Source organism: Choloepus didactylus, chromosome 15, assembly GCF_015220235.1.
Source record: "Choloepus didactylus isolate mChoDid1 chromosome 15, mChoDid1.pri, whole genome shotgun sequence".
Taxonomy (NCBI): Eukaryota; Metazoa; Chordata; class Mammalia; order Pilosa; family Megalonychidae; genus Choloepus; species Choloepus didactylus.
The window spans coordinates 16844866-16864149 of record NC_051321.1 but is presented as its reverse complement, the minus strand read 5'-3'; the positions used below and the strand labels follow the sequence as shown (position 1 = coordinate 16864149).

Sequence of the window (19284 nt, the reverse complement as noted above, 5' to 3'; positions counted from 1 at the left end):
GCTGTTTAATAGTTGTTCTGGTGGAGCTTCCTATGCTGTCATCTTCCCACAATTCCCCCACCTCAGGTTTTAATGCCATGAGGTGCCTGGGGAAGGGCTCCCTGGCCCTGCCACCCTGTGGGACCCACCTTCCAGCCTGGAGCAGCAGAGGCTACTGGGGAGCAGATTTGGGTGGTAGCTCCAATCCATCTACCTCTGGTATTTGAGAGTCTCCTAGTATCCAGCACATTTTGCTGCTCCAACATCACATAAATTGCATCTGGGGATCATTGGGTGAATTTCAAATAAACCATGGATTATCATATGGCCTCAGATTACCTGTGAAACAATGGCCACCATCAAGGACTGGACTGAAAGGGGGCCATTAAAATTAAAATTCTACCAGAGTAAGTGAAGAATTGAGCAGTTAATTTTTATAGTTTGGGGGTGGCAGGAAAGGTGATTTTAAAAGTCAAGTATTAGGAAAAAAGTGTCAAAGTATTTGTGTTATGTGTAAGTGCCATCCAAATCTCATGATGCAATTTCCAGCCCAGGATTGGATGTTTGGGAACTGAACTGCCCAAGGAAGTAGGAGGAATCAGTGTATAAAAAAATACGCTATACTTGCTAAAGTAATGAATGCTAGTTGCTATAACCCTGAAATCTCAGTGGCTTAAAACAATAACAGTTTATTTCATGCTCATGTAAAATTCAAAATGGGTGTTTGTGGTTGATGAGTGGCTTTCTTCCAAGCAGGGATCCCAGACTCTTTCCACCTTGTGGCTCTGCCAGCCTCAACACTGGCCTCCAAGGCTGGTGTGGTTGTCTACATCAAGCCACAAAAGGGACACACACGGAGGGTCACAAGTGGGCCTCTGTAGGCAGGACTGGACCTGATGCACTTCTGTTCCACTCCAGTTTCATGTAGCTCCACCCTGCCTGCAAAGGATGTTGGGAATTACAGTCTAGTTCTAGTACTTTTAGAAAAATGCCTGCAACCTCTGCCACATAATCTATAAACAGACATGCCTTGGTAGCATGTTGGTAGCTTGAATGAAACAATATGGTTTATAAAATTTTGCACCCTGGCTAACGAGTTCAGCAGGATTCCATTTAGAGGAAGTCATTCATCCAGAGTTGACGTGATAGGCTGTGGATTATGCAACCGTGACCTTCTGAGCTTTAGTAACAGTTTGGGAAATTGAATCTTCCCAAAACATTCTAAAATTTGAAACTTCTTCAGTTTTCAAAGTAACTTTCCAAGGACTCTCATCTCTGTTTCAGAATTTGGTAACTTTTGGTTCTAATCCTACAGCTTGTATTGAACAAAGATGGCTCCAGTATGGATTAAATTTTGTACCATCTAAAATGCCAACTTAGAAATTTTGTATAAATTACTTGGCAATTTACACAAATGTAAAAAATACTTCATGGTAAACCTCAAAGTAGACATTTGTTCCTCTGGGTTTTGACTATAGGGTCAATATTAGCATTACCACAACTAAATGCCAAAGAGATCCAGCACCTCAGTTCTTAGAAGTTTCTGTTTTTTTGCTGGCTTTGAGTAAAAGAGTCTTCATAAAATCACAATGATTTATTGTAGGATTTTGCAGGTGATTGTTATTGTAGCAATTATTAAAAATAAATTGCTTTTCATATTTATACTCTCATATTTATACTCTCATTTATTAAGGGCCTGCTATACATCAAGCATTGGGGTAGATGTTAAGGTAGAGCAACAGAAGTCTGAAAAAGTTCCAGCCTTCTGAGTTTGTGATCTACAACTGATGGCTTTGGGTTTCAACTGAAGGAAATTCTGGGGACAGAAATTCTTAGACTGGGGCAGGGGAACAAGCCTAATCAGGGAAACACGAAAGGAGGTAACAAAATAAGCGTTTGCTGCTGTCTCCCATCCAGGAATTACTTCCTTGTGCCTCTGTCCTTACTTTAACATTTCCTTACCAAGCTTTCTTGACATAGCCTCATACACAAATCATTTTATTATTCTTTTTCTGTACCTGTAAACTTCGTCAGGGACTGAATTGTTATTTGACCATTTTTGATCCACAGAAGTGCTAATTTAATATGGTTCAACCTAATATCTGTTAAACTATCAGGCTAAATGGCCCCAGTCATTTTAAATTATGGTATCCCAGTCCAGTCCTTAAAATTTTTATTTTAAGTCATCTATCACAAACTGACAATCCTAATTCTTTTCTACCAAACACTTCCATTTCAGATAATTTTTCACAGGCCATATTTTTTCTAGGGAACAGTTTACTTTTCTCTCTTATCCATAATTTCATCTGGTTGTGGGGTCAATGATGCACCCCTAAGCTCTTGGCAATATCCCCAATTCCTTTCATTAGTTTATTTACTCTTTTCTCCATGTTACTGCTGAAAAATAAATTAGTTCTATGGACTATCAAAATAAAACATCAACCGCTTTCCTAAAGTGAATGAACTTTTGAAAAATTGCCTCTATTTCACTGTTTTGGAGGGTAAGGCAAGGTTATATGAAAACTGCATGAGCTGGTAAGCTTTTTGTATTTGTTTCTAAGAGAGCTGTTATCAAATCTGTGAAAACAATTTAGTTTCACACATGCTCACAGATCTGCACAGACAATTGTAAATTTTAAAAGGGAACAGACTATAACCTTCCCTACGATGAAGTTACGGCATCTCTGAGCACAGGACAATCACATTGGAAGAGGACTTTGCACAACTACCCCCTTTTCATCTTCCCACAATTACTGTGGAAAAAACTTTACTCTGTTATCTTGGTTTATCTATGATTAAAATTAGAAATACATCCTTGGAAATGTCTCTCTTTTCATGCCACTTTTCCCTGGGACTATTGAAAAGATAAGGTTTGCCTATAAAAGGGCCTGTGGGCGCTATCTGGTTGTGCGCAGAACCTGATAGAACTGCCACGGTGAGTCAAGAATGTGTTTCCAGGCTGAATTTATTAGAATTTACCCATATCCCATCCCCCTCCCCAGAAGTCTAACTGATTTTGAATTATTCCAAACTTTGGAAAACTTATTTGGCCAGACTCAATCTTGTTTTTCACTTTATTTAGATGCTGCTAATTTGGACACTCTCGCTGCTCCTGGGGGCAGTGACAGGTAAGAAAATGTATTTATGTAGTTCCGGGAAAGACTCACACTCAATACTTTCAAGAAATCTGTCAGTGAATTCGAGCCACCATGAGGATAAGGAGGAGAGAGTGGGAGATGGTCCAGTTAAGAGCACAAGCACCTGGAGGAGGGTTGCCAGTTAAAACCCAGGACACCCAGTTAAATGTGAATTCCAGATAAACAATGAATATGGGACATACTCTACAAAACATCTGTTGTTTATCTGAAATTCAAATTTAACTGTGTTTCATATTTTTATTTGCCATATCTGGCAACCCTAGCTTAAAGTCAAGTGTATGATTTGAACCCTGGCTATACCACCTACAACTATATTACCTTCAGCAAATTTCTTTACCCCTCTGTGCTTCAATATCTTCATCTGTGAAATGGGGGTGATGATACCACCCTCTTACAGGGTTGATGGTGAGAATTAGGTAAGATGAGTCCTGTAAATCACCTTCCCCAGCACCTGGCACGTAGTAAGATTTCAATAGATGCAGCCATCAAAGACAGCGCCCTGCACCTACTCCTGCTATTATTCTAAGCTTTATCTTCCTTGAGAACCACTCCTTTGAGTTGCTCCGTTATGTTCCTTAACATTAAAGCCTGGAGTTATGCTAAACCATGGACATTCTAAATTTTTATTTATTCATTTTGTTTGTGAGTAATTTCATTTACAGGAATCCAAGGTGAAGAGAGAAAGTTTCAGCCCATAAATGACACTTAAGCTCCTCACCCAAAACCCAAAGCTAGAAGGTGGCTAAGAGGAGTTGAGAACCTCAACCCCTCCACCAAGACCTGGGGACACAAGGCCACTCCTTCCTCAGGCTCCAGTGCCACAGACAGAAGCCCCAGTTGAGAGGGCTGTCGGGGACACAGTGGGGTGGGCAGCCCTGCCTGGTAGAAAGGAGCAGCAGCAGCCCGTCTTCCACAGGACGTTGTCTTTTGAAGCTGATCTGTGAGTGTGTGGCTGGGAGGGTGTCTGGATGTGGAGGAAGAAAAGCTGCAACCAAATGCAATTTAATGTATATTCCAGCAGAGTAACCATTAAAAAGAACATCTGGTTAAACTAATGTCCTTGAAGCGCTTCTGGGTGATTGCAGGAAAAGAAATCTGCTACTCGAGGTTGGGTTGCTTCAGCGACGACTCCCCATGGGCAGGAACTGTGGAAAGACCCCTCAAAATACTGCCCTGGAGTCCAGAAGATATCAACACCCGTTTCCTCCTGTACACTAATGAAAATCCAGACAACTTTCAAGTAAGAGTGCTCATCGTTTTCACAACTAAACTCCATCTATTTTATATAATAAGGGTAACTGAACATTCAAGTCTTCTAAAGAGAACAATTCAGACAGTGCAATTTGTATCTCGGTAGACTTTTGGGACAGTGAGCTTAACTATTATTATGTATAATGTGCTTATAAAAAATCCATTAAGTTGAAATTATTCTTGTCCTACCTCTGTGGTACTATATAATAAATAAGCTAAATATGGGAATATATATATATATATATATATGTAGACAAATATATATAGACAAACACATACACACACACCCCACACAAATTCTTCAATTGGGTGGAAGCAAGACCACACCCCTGCCACTGATATTATAGCAGACATATTATCTTGAGTCGAACAACAGCTACAATTTCATCATGGCTGGAAAGGATCAACTTGATGATGGTTATGAAGAGCTGGGTTGTAATGGGAGGATCCTTACTGAGAAGAATCCCAAACCCTGCAATCTTCTCCTACCTACCATCGCCTTCCAAGTACAAACAATTCTGTTGGATATTATAAGAAACTTGACTTTAAACACTTTTCTCTCCAAAACAGGAACTCACTGCTGATCAACCAACTATCCAGAGCTCCAATTTCAAAACAAATAGAAAAACCCGCTTCATTATCCATGGATTCATAGACAAGGGAGAAGAAAGCTGGCTGAGCAATATGTGCAAGGTAAGGTGTGGTAATCTCCTAAGGCGAGGTTGTTTCCAGAGTAATATTTAACAACTGGAAAGGCACAAGCCCCAACCACTCAGGACAAATGTTGGCCACCATGGTACTGGAGAATCCTGGACCCCTGCTGGGCCTGAGGCTCCCACCAGAGGTCCAGGAGGGCAGAGGTGGGAAGGAACCTGGGGCAGTCAGGGCAAACAGGTATTTGGTGGCTCAGGGCAGTGGTTATTTAGTGATCAGTATGGAGGGATTTCAAATTTTTGGTAACAGATGCTACCACCCTGATTTATACCAGGTGATCAGAGACCCTTGTTTCTTCACTAGCTTTTAATTTCTAAGAGCTAAGATATCTCCTTTTGCACAACCTAAGTCTTTTCCTTTGATTTTCATTTGCTCTGTTTTGATCCTATGATAGCAGTATCTGGGAAACTGAAAACTGATAGATTTCATTTCTGAATTCTGTTGTTTTAATCTGTTCTGCAAGCAATGATCCCATTTTCTTTAATTTGCTTCTGGCAATGTTCCTTGTGATCATGAAGAATTATAAGACAGAAAATCAAGTGGAATGAATTTTCCTAGTAGCTGCTAATGCTTGAGCAACATCATCACTGATTCATTTATTCATGTATCTTTCAAGTTTCTGAGGCCAACTGTGTCACAAAGACACAGTCATTTCTTCAGAGGTCTCAAGAAAAAAAGAACAAGAGTCAGCCTGAACCATCTAATTTTAGCACTATGACTCAAGCCAACGGTTGAACTGCGTCACCTCAGTGCATTCACTGATTCTGAAGACAGCCGAAATGAATAAGCTAGAGTCCATTCACTTTACAAGTTTAGAAATGATCAGAATAAAAACATAATTTGCCTTCAGAAATATTAAAGCTGACAGTTACGGGGGTGGAGTGGGGATGGGGTAGAGAAATAAAATTCTATGCAATAGGGAAAAAATAACTGTCATTCTTAGCTCAAAAGGAATTTGTGATTTTTGGTGTTTGTACACAATCTGTTTCTAAGATCCCTGAAGCAGATGTGTCTTTCTTGCATTTGATTTGGTTCTGACAACACTGTTGCATTATAACAGAGAAGCAAGTGGATTAAACAACAAGGTTAGAGGTCCTAAATCCCAGTTTTGGCTCTAACATTTGCTAACCATTGACATTAGCAAATTATCTCCCCTCTTTGGATTTTTCCATCTGCAAAGTGGAAGAGTTGGAGATGATTTCTGAGATTGATTCATTTTCTCAAACTCTTTTTGAAACAAGGTGGGGATATTTATAAATACACACTCAAACCAACAAAATTCCTACCAGATCTAACATTCATGTAACCATAATTGACTCCCAGCAAACAAGCTTGCAGTATATATCTGGTGGGTTAGTTTTATGTAAAATAGCTCTTCAGTGATACATTGTAAAGCCTGTTTATTAAAAAAGTTTGATTAGTTTTTCCATCATGGAAAAGCTTACTCATTTATCTTCAATATATTTCATTAAGGGTTCCTAACATGGACTTTCAATCATTCAGTCAACAAATATTTATTGAACATCTACTATGTGCCAGGAACGGTTCTGTGTACTGAGGACACAGCTGTAAACAGACAGGCAATGGCCCTACATACATTCTAGTGAGAGAAAATGTCTTCAGACATTTATGATGTTCTAATGAGACAACCCACTGTGCCATATTTTATACATTTTTCCATAAGTCAAATTTCTATGCCTATGTTACAGTGGAAATCCCAAGAATCCAGCTCCCCTTATGGCCAAACCTCTAACGTGGAGCCAATGTTAAACTTCAGAATAATCCGTATCCACAACAGACTAGAAGTTTTGTTCATTGCTTTGGAGTTAAAAGTGATCATGATGTTATATAGGTCAAGGAGGGAATTTCTGCCAGTCCTCAAATATGTTAATTATCAATTAATAAATATCCTGAATTATTTACCTGTTTATTGTATCTATTCCACCAGAACTTCTTTGAGGTGGAGAGTGTGAACTGCATCTGTGTGGACTGGAAAGGTGGTTCCCGAACCGGGTACACACAGGCCTCCCAGAACATCCGGGTTGTGGGGGCAGAAGTGGCCTATTTTGTTGAGGTTCTCCAGGTAAGTTCTTCGTGGTTATATAAAAGACCATATAAGCTGCTCTCTGGGTTCTGTTTAAAAAACAATAAAATGCTCTATAGCTTTTGTGATCATTGGTACTGATATTTCTCTCCTGAGATTTGGCTTTTTTTAAAAGAAAAATGCAAAAAAAAAAAAAAATCTAGATTTGGGCTTCATCAACAAACCTATTTAATTCAGTAAACTAGTGTTTTTTTGACTTGAATTTATTCAAGCAATCAGGTAGGTTGTTTTCACTGAACTCCATCAATACTTGAACTTTACAGTTGTTAAGCCAACTTGATATTTCAACGTTAACCTCAAAATTAAGCTAGATTTTTTGTTTTTGTTTTTGTTTTAAGAAAAGCACAATGATAATAAGATAATCTGACTTGTAAACCAAAATGCTAAACTTGAACGTGCCAAAGTAATTGCTTTCATTATTTTTCTAATCCAAATTCTTGCTTCATCATCTCTCGGTAACAACTCTTCATATTGACAGTATCTATCAAGGGTTCTGTCTACATACCAAAATGACAAAAGTAAGCCCTACTTCCACCAGTTTAAAATAAAAGTTGGACCCATTTCCATTTTCTTATGTAACTGTAAAAAAACAATCCCTAAAAATTGATTGCTTTGATGGAGTGGTGTGTCTTCTTAAAAATCAAGTTTGTGGCAGTGCCTTTCTGTACCCATCTTTAATTCTGCAATACTCGAAAACCTTCTGAGAGGTTTCCTTTTCAACAGTCGAACTTCAGGTACTCGCTTTCCGATGTGCACATCATCGGCCACAGTCTGGGTGCCCACACTGCCGGGGAGGCTGGAAGGAGATTAAATGGGGCTGTTGGGCGAATCACAGGTGGGTCCACATGGTGAGAGTTGCAAACTGGATTAAGTATAGACTTTATGGGATCTAAAAGGAAATATGGGATGGAAATTTGTTGCAGCCCTGCTTTTTACTGGACACAATCTTTTACATCTTCCAAATTGGGCCACATGATCAAAAATGAATGTGTTGTGTTCTGAGGCCTTGCAATTTTTTATCACTATGCATCTTTGATCTACAGAGCCTTGTTTAATGTATAAATATTGCATGTGACTAAAATGTGAATTAAGAACATCTGGAGGCCTTACTGATCCCTTATTTCCCTTTGTCAGACATGCATAAAGTGCACTTTTCATGATGTAATTTGAATAGAATTAACCCTGAAGAGCTCAAAATAGTATAATTATCTTCAGCTTCAATAGCAATTGCTAATTAGCCCAAACATAGTCAATTACCCAAGAGCTGTGAGGGGCAGGTGGTCAGGGTGGGCTGCCAGTTCCACGTGCTGCTAAATAGATGAAAAAAATTATTTTACAAACCTCAGAATGGCTGCATTTGGCCAATGGGGTCACTTGTTGGATACCCAGGCTCTAAAACAAACTTTATAAAAAAGATATTGGTATCCCAACATCTGGAGCTGAGAGGTGAGTATTTCAGGGAGCAACCACTTTTCCTCCTCCATCTTTCAACTCTGTCTCTGACCTCCTGATTCTAACGCTTCTGAGTTGATTGCATCTGGATGGGTGCAGACATCCGGAATGTCAATCCATTAATTTGCTGGAGATGTTCTACACAAAATGCTCCTTCCTATACTCTGCAAATGTTGACGAGGAACCGTTTAGTTCCCTGGAGATCTTGGTAACCGTGATAGCTATGATCCTTGCCCTCATGGGATTTCACAGTCTAATGGGGACCACTGTGGTCAGAAAAACCTTTGGGGACCAGTGCCTCCCATGTTTGGCTTTTTCTTTGTAACTGCTGCTGGTAATGAGTCTCATTCCCCAGTGACAAACTGGAAGCTTGTTTCCCTTCAAACACTGGTAAGGTAAGGAAGAACTAGCTTCTCTCTTTCCTTATGTAACTCGTGGTTACAGCCAGTGCCTGCACTCACCTCGGAAACCAGTGAAGAAAGGTAACTGTATAAATGCTGATGGACATTAGCGTGACACATCCTGTCTCCTCCAGGACTGGACCCTGCTGAGCCTTGCTTTGAGGGCACACCCGAATTGGTCCGACTAGACCCCAGTGACGCCAGTTTTGTGGATGTCATTCACACGGATGCTGCACCTATAATCCCCAACTTGGGTGAGCGCCTCAGCCTCTCCTAAAGTCATCAGCTGCTCGTCGGTTGGAGTCTGTACATTAACATCACCCTTCCCTTGTTTTAAAACCCCTCAGGGTTTGGAATGAGCCAAACTGTGGGCCACCTGGACTTCTTTCCAAATGGAGGAATACAAATGCCCGGATGTAAGAAGAACATTCTTTCTCAGATTGTTGACATAGACGGGATCTGGGAAGGTAAAACCAACCTGAATATAAAGAAATTTCCTTGAGAAAGTTTCAATTTTGTTTTGCCAAAATTTCTAAATATTTTGGTATTGTACAGGTCTCAAACTTTATATAACCAAGAACTTTTAATTGTTTCCCCGAGCATTCTGTGAGGCTTTTAATTGGGGGGAAGGGGCACAAGGAGAACATTGGAAAGAAATGTATTTGTAGTCAGCTTTCTACTGTGCTTGTTCAGGAAAACATTACTGTTACACTTTATCTGAAAGTACCAATCTTTCCCTTCTAAAGTTATTTTTCCATTTCATTTAGCTGTGTCCTAGCTATTTTAATCTTTAAAAGTTTTCATTAATTTCTAATTTCATCACAAAATATAAATGCACTTCATAAATGATTTTCATGTGTCCTCCTTGAGTGGACGCTAATTAGAGAAATCTATTCAACAACAATATTCAGATCGAGTCACTAACTTGGAAAACTAAATCTGTCGCTGATGTGTAATCATGTCTGATTTCAAAGGAACACGTGACTTTGTAGCCTGTAATCACCTGAGAAGCTACAAGTATTACTCTGATAGCATCCTCAACCCTGATGGCTTTGCTGGGTTCTCTTGTGTCTCTTATGACAGTTTCTCTGCAGTAAGTAGATTCCACCTTCTACCTAAAAAAATATTGTGACTCTCACTTTTCATAACTGATGTGGTTCTCTGTGCACAGTATTCAGTGGATATTCCCACCTGACTGCCAAATTACTTGTGCTTTTCACTTACACTGTTCATTCACACAACTTTTAATAGTGATAATGGATTAGCAAATTTTAGAGAAAAATGTCTGATAAATGGAAATGTTCTTGTTCTATATCACTTCAGAATGTATTGGGTGAATTTTCAAACTTGCTTTGGAAATAGTTCTTAATGAAAAACAGGCTAAAAGAGTTTGAGCCATGTCTATAAGATGCTGATGAAAATGGGAAATTTTCTTAAATACTGACCTTTTAAATTGTAGATGTGTGGATATTTCTAAGCAGTCTCATGCTTGCCAAGATTTTTTCTATTTTATTTTTCATCTTATTTGGGATTCTCTGGATATCTAGTTTAGTTCCTTAAGTGTGATCTTGAATATGAAATATCTATTGTCTATTGTTTCATAAATTTGGCTTCTCCTTTCACTATAAATTTTATCAAATCAAAATTTGTCACCAGTACCATTTAATAAGTAAAATGTCAAGTAACCAGCCAGGTAAAATCATAATTACCAAGGAGATATAACTTTGTGATTAAGAGAGAGGATGTGACCTCTCTATTTATTTATTTAATGCTGTCACCATTAAATAGCTAAATAACTTTGGGCAAAATACTTAACTTCCCTAAGGCAGTTTTTTTTTCATTTGTAAATTCAAGTAATTATGGTATGGCTTCATGGGTTTGGTGAGAGGATTTAATGAGAAGACATATTAGAGGCTTAGCCCACAGCCTAAAACATAATAATTAGCATTTAACAAATATTGGCTATTATAGGGGAGTTACATATTTTATTCATATTGAAGCTTGCATTGCAATAAGAATGAACCCCCCTTTCTTTGGTCTGACTTTATTATCTTCTTCCCAAGTCCCCAGTCCTCTAGGTAATGCAGAGAACAATCAAATAAGCTTTGGGTCTCATCCAGTTAAAACTTATTCTGGTTTAATAATATTAGCAGTCCTTGTAGGTGATGTTTAGTCACTTTTGTAAGAAAAATTCTCGGTCTTGCAGGTTTCTCAGCCATTGGACCCCTCATCAGCTTCTCTCCAAGGTGGTGGTGGTTAGTGTATGGGTCCAGCAGAGGGGAACCCTTGGAGATCCATGGTGGAGGATCTGCTGAGCAATATCCTCTAGCACTACTGGAATTTGCAGATGAAGGCTGGGGCTGGTCTATTCTTCAGGCCTGGGAAATGATCTCCGAGAGCTTTGGTTCAGTCTCCTCTGAGCTGGATGCAGTCTCTGGCATCTCTGCCAAGTCCATCATCTCCATTGATCAGGGGGTCCACCACTAGCCTTCACTGTAGAGGAGCCTTCCTCTCTAGAGCGGGAATTGGAATGCTTGTCCTCACCACTCTGTTCCTCTCTCTCCCTCTCTTTTTTCCCACAATTCCTTGAAACAGAAAAAGTGGGCATTGTCCTATATCATGTCCATCTTCTCCAGGAGCCAATTTCCCATCCCAAAGGGCCAACTGGGGCATTTTCTCTTTACCTAGGGAGAATTCTGGGATCTGAGTCCTTCAGGCCTTGATGCTAAACAGGAGTTAAAGAAATTGAGAAAAGCCTGACTTTTGAACCTCTTGTCTTCCTGAGGGATCCTGTTTTACAGTTTAGAAGCTGATTATCACCTTCTGTTCTTTCTCTTTGCAATCCTTCTAAAATAAATACTAAACATCCTGCAGGCAGATGGAAGTCTTGGGCCAACTGGGGCAATTTAGAAAGGCAAAAAGGAATGTATATATGCATTTCCCACCGACTGATTTTTGTATTTGTGTTAGTATTGTGTTATTCAGCCGTTGATAATGCTAATTTATTATTGTGAATAATCAATGTTCATAATATGCATTTTTAACCTTTTCTGAAACACTCTTCAAATGTTGTTTTGCCGTGAGAATTGACTTGCAGTATCATGGTACACTATTAAAAGAAAGGACATCCTCATCCCTTGTTTGTTTATTTTCCCTAGAACAAGTGCTTTCCCTGTCCAAGTGAAGGCTGCCCGCAGATGGGTCATTATGCTGATAGATTTCCTGGGAAAACCAGTGGAGTGGGTCAGGAATTTTATCTAAACACCGGTGATATGTCTAATTTTGCCCGTAAGTTTCTTATTTGCCTTAAACTCTTAACGCTATGTATTTTGTTCATGTCCATTGAAAATGTGTGAGATTGCTTTTCTACACAAAATCTTTAAATTTAAACCCCCTCTTCAAAGTGGAAAACTGCTCAAATCCATTGCTCAGTGTAATCATAACTACTTTGGGTGGCAAAACAGAATTTGGGGCCTGAACTATCAATGATACAAAAATAAACTTCTCATTTGATTTTGGGGCTGATTTCCAAGTCTTCCTCTATGCCAGCCTCTGTATTCAAACATTTTATGGAGCAAAATTTGTACAAGCAGAAAAAGTAATCCAGGAGACAGGCAACAAAGGCTGTGGGAATAGAAAGGAGTTGATAGATTCAGGAGATATTTAGGATTGCATACTCCATGGATGATGGAAGTTAGAGGGTGGAGGAGTGTGAGGGATGGAAGACAGTCTCTAGGGTTTTTTTTGGGGGGGGGAGCAAAAGAGGAAGAAAACTTTTTGCATGGGAGTCCATGGGGTTAGCAGTAAAGCAGCATTCTAAAAACGAAAGACGTAATTTTCTCTTCCCAACTTAGCCCAAGCTAGCTCTAAATGGCAAAAACTGACAGTAAACTATTGACTAGCACCAAGGGAACTCCCTTTTGATTCCATAAATTAATACATCCCCAACGGCCATAGCAATCCAAATTATAGAACATTCAGAAATAACTGTAGACTCTTTAACTAAAAAAAATGACATTACTCTAAAATGTGTTAATCTGTGGAAATGAAGTAAACTGATGAAAACATAATCCTTTAACGGAAGTTCCTTCAGCATTCAAGAATAATTGTTAGATTAAAAAAAAATTGGAAGCAAAACACATTGATTTTTAGTCCCTTTGTTTGAAAATATATCTATCGACTGGAAGGATTCTGTCTGCTCCCAGGGCTGGTATCCTGAACATTTAGATAAAGGAACTGTCTGTGACTATTTGCTCAGAAGAATTACCAACATCATATACAAATTATTCAAAATTCTGCAGAGGTGGAATTCCAATTAACCCTTTTTCAGCGTGTTTTCTCTACAAGCTGACATTTTGCAATTTTTTTTTCATACAGGTTGGAGGTACCAGGTGTCTGTCACACTGTCAGGAAAGAAAGTTACAGGGCACATTCTAGTTGCTTTATATGGAAATAATGGAAACTCTAAGCAGTATGAAGTTTACACGTAAGTGAAATTTTACTCTAAGTTCCTAAGATGTTGGAATGTTTTGCACATATAATTTATGTTATCTTCATTATAGCTTAATCATTGCTATATAAATGAATATAGTACCACCACATATAATAAAAAGTAAGAGATTGTTTCACCCCTGTGTTTTAATACTTTTCAGAATTCTGTCTCTAAATTTTTCTTTGCTATTTCCTGAGAAAACTTTGGGTGTTTATTTTGCCAAAAGATTTATTTTTGATGCCTGGCATCTAGTTTATAATCGGTAAATAATTATGCTGCCTATAAGAACAGCTGGGAAAAGATGATGTAATGATGTCCTCGGTTATTAAATTGTGGGGGAATTGTAACTAAAACATTGTTGGGGTTTTATAAAAATGAGGATGACGTTAAAGTAAAATGAGGCATTGGTGGCAAGTGAATTACTACTGAATTAGCACACATGTCTGCATTTATTTAAGACATTAAAATGACAGATGTAGTATCAATTATCTTAGCTAGATATGCATTGTAAAAATATATATTTATGTATGTTTTTGTTAACTTCTTAATTCCCAAGGGGCTCTCTCGAACCAGACAGCACTCATTCCAATGAGTTTGATTCAGATGTGAATGTTGGGGATGTGCAGAAGGTTAAATTTATTTGGTATAACAATATAATCAATCCAACTCTACCCAAAGTGGGAGCATCCAAGATCAAAGTGGAAAGAAACGATGGAAAAGTGTAAGTATGTATACTGAAAATCCAAAGGGATTTGAAATATTGAGTCACACTGGTAATTCTGTTGCCACCAAAAGTCTGTTTCAAGTTACACCTCCAACAGTGTTACCTGATACCTTTTGTCTCTTTAGGAGAAATCATAGAACTTTAGGACAACAACTCTGATACATTTGTAGATAAGTGTTGTGTTATCTGATACAAATTAAGTGTTAGGATGAGAATCTGGCCTTACGAGCTCTGCCTTGAATGATGCATGTACTTAACATGTGCTGATGGGAGACTAGAATTTTCCCCAAACTTCCTGGGTCATCAAATTGCCACTTAAGCTTTCAGAAAAATACTTGAATTATGAAGGGTTAGAAATAGGCTGCTCTATATCACTGGTCCCCTGAAGGAAGACAAAGAGCTAGGAAATCAGCCCTTGGTTTTAACTAAGATTGGCGTGCGTGTGAGTCAAAGGATATTTACCATTGTGAGCTACCAGAAAAGATGTACTGATAATGATTATAAGCATAACAAGACCAATATTAGCTTGAGCGTGTTGGGTGTTAAGCTAAGTTCTGAGGCACACAGCTGTGCTTCTCCTGCCATCATGTCACTTGTTCCCCCTTAAAACCCAAGGAAGAGATGTTTACTTCTGGCAAGGAGGGACTAACAGAGGCCAGATTTACCTTCTCAACTGAAACAACCAAAAATTTCAGGCAAAATATATGAAACAACAGTTCAAGACACTGGACATCAGGTATCAAAGGACAATGATCCCTGCAAGACAAGAAACAAACAAGGTGAGCTTTACAGTTGCCCAGCTTATTGCCTTCAGAGAGTTTCCAGGATATGGTGCAGGGATTAGCAAGCATTGCCCAATGGACTCCCTGAGTTGAGGAGACAGCTCAGAATCCAGACCAAGGTGACTAGATTTTGCAGGGCAGAGTACCAGAGAGGAGAGAGCTGCTCAGAAGGAAACCCCAGAGATCCGTAAAATCCCTTGAATATTGCATATTGAAAACCTGAGTGACCAAACCATCTAAGGCAGTGAAATATCTATCTGAAAGGATTAGAAGCAACAGTGCCCAGTCTGCTTGCAAGACTGAGAATAGTACCTGTTTCCATGAACCGGACTGGAAAACTCAGAATTCAAGGTCTTGTTTCAGCAATGGGAAGTAATTAGCCCAAATTGAGCTATTTCCAAATAACTTTACTGCCTCCCATGACAAAGCTCAAGAAGATTTATAGGAATGCAAAATCATCCAGCAGCCAATAAGGTAAAATTATTAATATCTGGCATTCAGACATTCCCAGATATACAAAGAAGCAGGACCACACAACATATAATGGAAAGAATAATCAATTGAAACCAAACCAGAACTGACACAGATGTTAGAAGAGCAGAAAAGGACATTAAAACAGTTATTATACCTGTACTCCATTAGTTCACAAAGGTCAATAGAGAATGGAAGATATGAAAAGGACCCAAACTGAGATTCTAAAGGCGAAATCTACAATGTCTGAGATGAAAAATACACTGGATTCAATTAATAGCAAATTAGACATTGAAGAGAAGATTAGTGAACTTGAAGACATAATAAAAACTATCCAAGTTGAAACACAGAAAAAGAATTTTAAAAGAGAAAAGAGCAATTGGACAATTTCAAGCAACCTAATATACTTTTCACTGGAGTCCCCAAAAATGGAGGGACAGAAAAATATATTTGAAGAAATAATGGCCCCCCAAATTTCAAACTGGATGAAAACTATAAACCCACAGATCCAAGAAATAAGCTCAAGAAACATGAAGAAAATCAAAATCAAAATCAAAATCAAATTACCCAAAGCAGTTACAGAGAGAAAATCTTATAAGCTGCCAGAGGAAAAAAAGACATGCTACATGGAAAAAATAAAGATAAAAATAACTTCAGATTTCTCAACAGAAAAAAATGCAAGTAGAAGAGAACAGAAGCACATCTTTAAAGTAGCAAAAGGAAAAAACTGTTAATATAGAATTCTATACCCCCCAAAAATAACTTCCAAAGACAAAGATGAAATAAAGGCTTTTCAAATACACAAAAACTGAAAGAATCACCACCAGCAGATCAGCACTACAAGAAATGGTAAAGGAAGATTTTAGGCAGAAGGACAATTATACTCTGGAAATGGATCCACAAAGAGAAATTAAGAGCACCACTACATAACCATTAAAATTTCTAAACTTAAAAAGACTGACAATACTAAGTGTTGGTGAGAATGTGAAGAAACCCGAACTCTCATACACTGCTGCTGGCTATATAAAACACAACCACATTGGAAAGCAGTTTGACAGTTTCTTAAAATGCCAGTATATACCTACCTAAGATTCAGCAGTTTACTCCTAGGTATTTACACAAGAGAAAAGAAAGCAGATGCATATACAAAGATTTGTATATGACTATTGATAGCAGTTTTAATTGTAATCCTCCCAAAACTGGAAATAAGCCAAAAGTCCACCAATGGGGGAATGGATAAACAAACTATGTTATACGCATACAATGGAATACTACTCAGCAATAAAAAGGACTGAATTACTGATACATGCAACAACATAGATGACTCTCAAAATAACTGAATGAAAGAAGCTAGACAAAAGAGTATATACTTTTTTTATTCTGTTCTTATAAAACCCTAGACAATTCAAACTACTCTATCATGTCAAAAAGCAGATCAGTGGCTGCCTGGGGGAGGAAAGGTGAAGAGGAATGGGAAATAGGGATTACAAAGGGGCAGAAAGAAGTTTGGTGGGTTATAGATATGTTTACTATCTCAATGGTAGTGATTGGTTCATGGGTGTGTGTGTGTGTGTATGTCAAAATTTCTCAGTTTAAATTTGTGCAGTTTGTTGTATGTCAATTAAGCTCAATAAAGCTGTTAAAATAAAGCTTTATTTTAGGTAGGTACCTACTTAGGTAGGTATTAAAATATAAAATTATCCCCCATTTAACAGATAAGTAAATAAAGTCTCAAAGCCAGAATTCATATGCAGGAAGTTTGATGCCAGCAAGTTCTTAATCACTACAAAACAATTTCATTTCGTCTTCATTCATATATAGCTATACTGTGTAGTTCATTTCTTGTAGCCTTTATTAATATTAGTTTTTAACCTTTAATTTGCCATTTGCTAAGCTGTTGGCCATCAGACCACAGGGAAATAAAGATAAAGCGAAATAGAGTGTTTTCTGAATACTTTTCATGTGCCAAACACTTTACATATGCTGCTATATTTTGTTAATGAGAATTAGCTCCAAAGCATCTTAAGTATTGTTCAATCTTAATGAGAAAAATCAGTCACTTCAATTCATTTATCGAATCACAAGCAAGACTGCTTAGCCAATATAATGCCAGGACTGAGAGAACAGACCTCAAAATTTTTACTCTGGGCTGATTTCTTGTCCTGCTGCTGACCCTGCTGTTCCTCAGTTGTGTTAGCTGACAGTGCGCTGAGTGGTAAGTAGATGCTTTGGGGACAAATGAGCCTTCTCTGACCTTTGGGGTATCTTTTCTTGGAAGTTATTGACAGCTCCTCTCTATCCTATTGCACAGCCACAAAACAGAATGGGAAAGGAGAATTCAGTCCTTTATGCAGAGAGGTCTCCCCAGGTCAATGTCTGGCTCCCAGGCACAGGGTGTGCCTCTCGCTCAGTTGAAGGGGGAGAGCAGAGGATGCCCTCAGGCTCGACACACCGGATATGCACCACGAAGGGTGGACTTTTCCTTCTTTTCTCTCCCCAGGTTCAACTTCTGTAGTGAAGAAACCGTGAGGGAAGATGTTCTGCTCACCCTCAACCCATGTTAGGAGCCTGCTGATGTGTGACCGCTGAATCTTATTGCTCGTAAAATCTAGTGTTGACTCAAGGCATTCCTTCCCTTTGTCATCAATGTCCATTATTTCCAGTGAAGTTTTTGGATGAAGTGATTAAAATAAAAAAATTCAAGTTAGTCTAAAGAACCACAAATGACTGTTGAATTTTGCAAATATGTTGTGGCATTTGAAGTTGGCACTATAGTTTACATTATTAACATTAATGATGTTATTCTGATCATTTAAGGCATACTTCCAGGTCCAAAATGACCCCCATGGAATTCTTGCCCTCTTGGTGGGCACATGTGGAAAGTGCCAGCCTTTGTCACTTTTTCCATCCTCTTGAAGTTCTGTGTCTTTCCTAATCAGGACAGATGACATGTAAGGAGGTCAGGACTGGGCAGATATGATGCTTCCTAACTGGTCTCCCCGTTCTCAGTTGGGTTCCCCAGACCCTGCCCCTCTCTGCTAGCTCTGATCTTTTTAAAGCACAAATCTAACATCCTCCCAACGGCCCACAGGGCAGAATCCACACTCCTTAGCGATCCTTGCAAGGCCCCTCTTGATATGGTTTTCACCTATAACTCTAGTTTCATCTCTAATCACATTCCTTCTGCAACTCTATACTCTGGCACTGCTGGGCCCTTGTATGAACTCTTCTTCCTAGGATGTTCTTTCCCCCATCTTCCTGCCTGTTTACCTCCCACTGGTCCTTAAATTTCCTTTTAGGCATCACTTCTTCCAGGAAGCCTCCTCTCACCTCCACTACCCACATCCTTAAGAGTAGATTGGGAGCTACCTCACTACATTCCCACCGCACCCAAGGTCCCCTTATCTCAATACTTGTCTCTCCGTAGTGTGATTGCTTGTTTACTTCTCTGTTTCCCATTTGTAAAGTCTTTAAGGGATTGCATGTTTTTGTGCCTGGCACATGCTTGACATGTAGTATGAGAGCAAATAAATATATTTTGAATGACTATCTTACTGACTGAAAGAATGAATGAGGCTGCTAGGGTCAAGACATTTAAAATCGGGCCATGTCCAAACAATACTATCCAAAAAGAGAAAGGAACATATGTGCTAGATCTTAGTACTGGGTAGGGATTTAAACAGGATGCTTTCTCTTGCACAAACCAAAAGACCAATTCTAACTGGCTTAAATAACAAGAAAACGTACTGGCTCATA

General features: G+C 38.8%; 1 protein-coding gene across 2 annotated transcripts; it reads left to right on the top strand.

Moving 5' to 3' along the window:
• The first annotated feature begins 3061 nt into the window (after positions 1-3061).
• LOC119510353 (pancreatic triacylglycerol lipase) lies at positions 3062-18154 on the top strand. Of its 2 annotated transcripts, none has more exons than XM_037804635.1 (12): positions 3062-3107; positions 4223-4377; positions 4959-5081; positions 7051-7185; positions 7930-8041; positions 9194-9313; positions 9407-9526; positions 10034-10152; positions 12218-12347; positions 13437-13545; positions 14108-14272; positions 18029-18154. In XM_037804635.1, exons 1-12 carry the CDS (start codon positions 3062-3064, stop codon positions 18090-18092), a joined length of 1398 nt encoding a protein of 465 aa, XP_037660563.1. In that variant the 3' UTR covers positions 18093-18154. The 2 variants fall into 2 exon arrangements, with proteins under 2 accessions (XP_037660563.1, XP_037660562.1); XM_037804634.1 differs by having other exon boundaries at positions 4223-4383.
• Positions 18155-19284: the final 1130 nt, after the last annotated feature.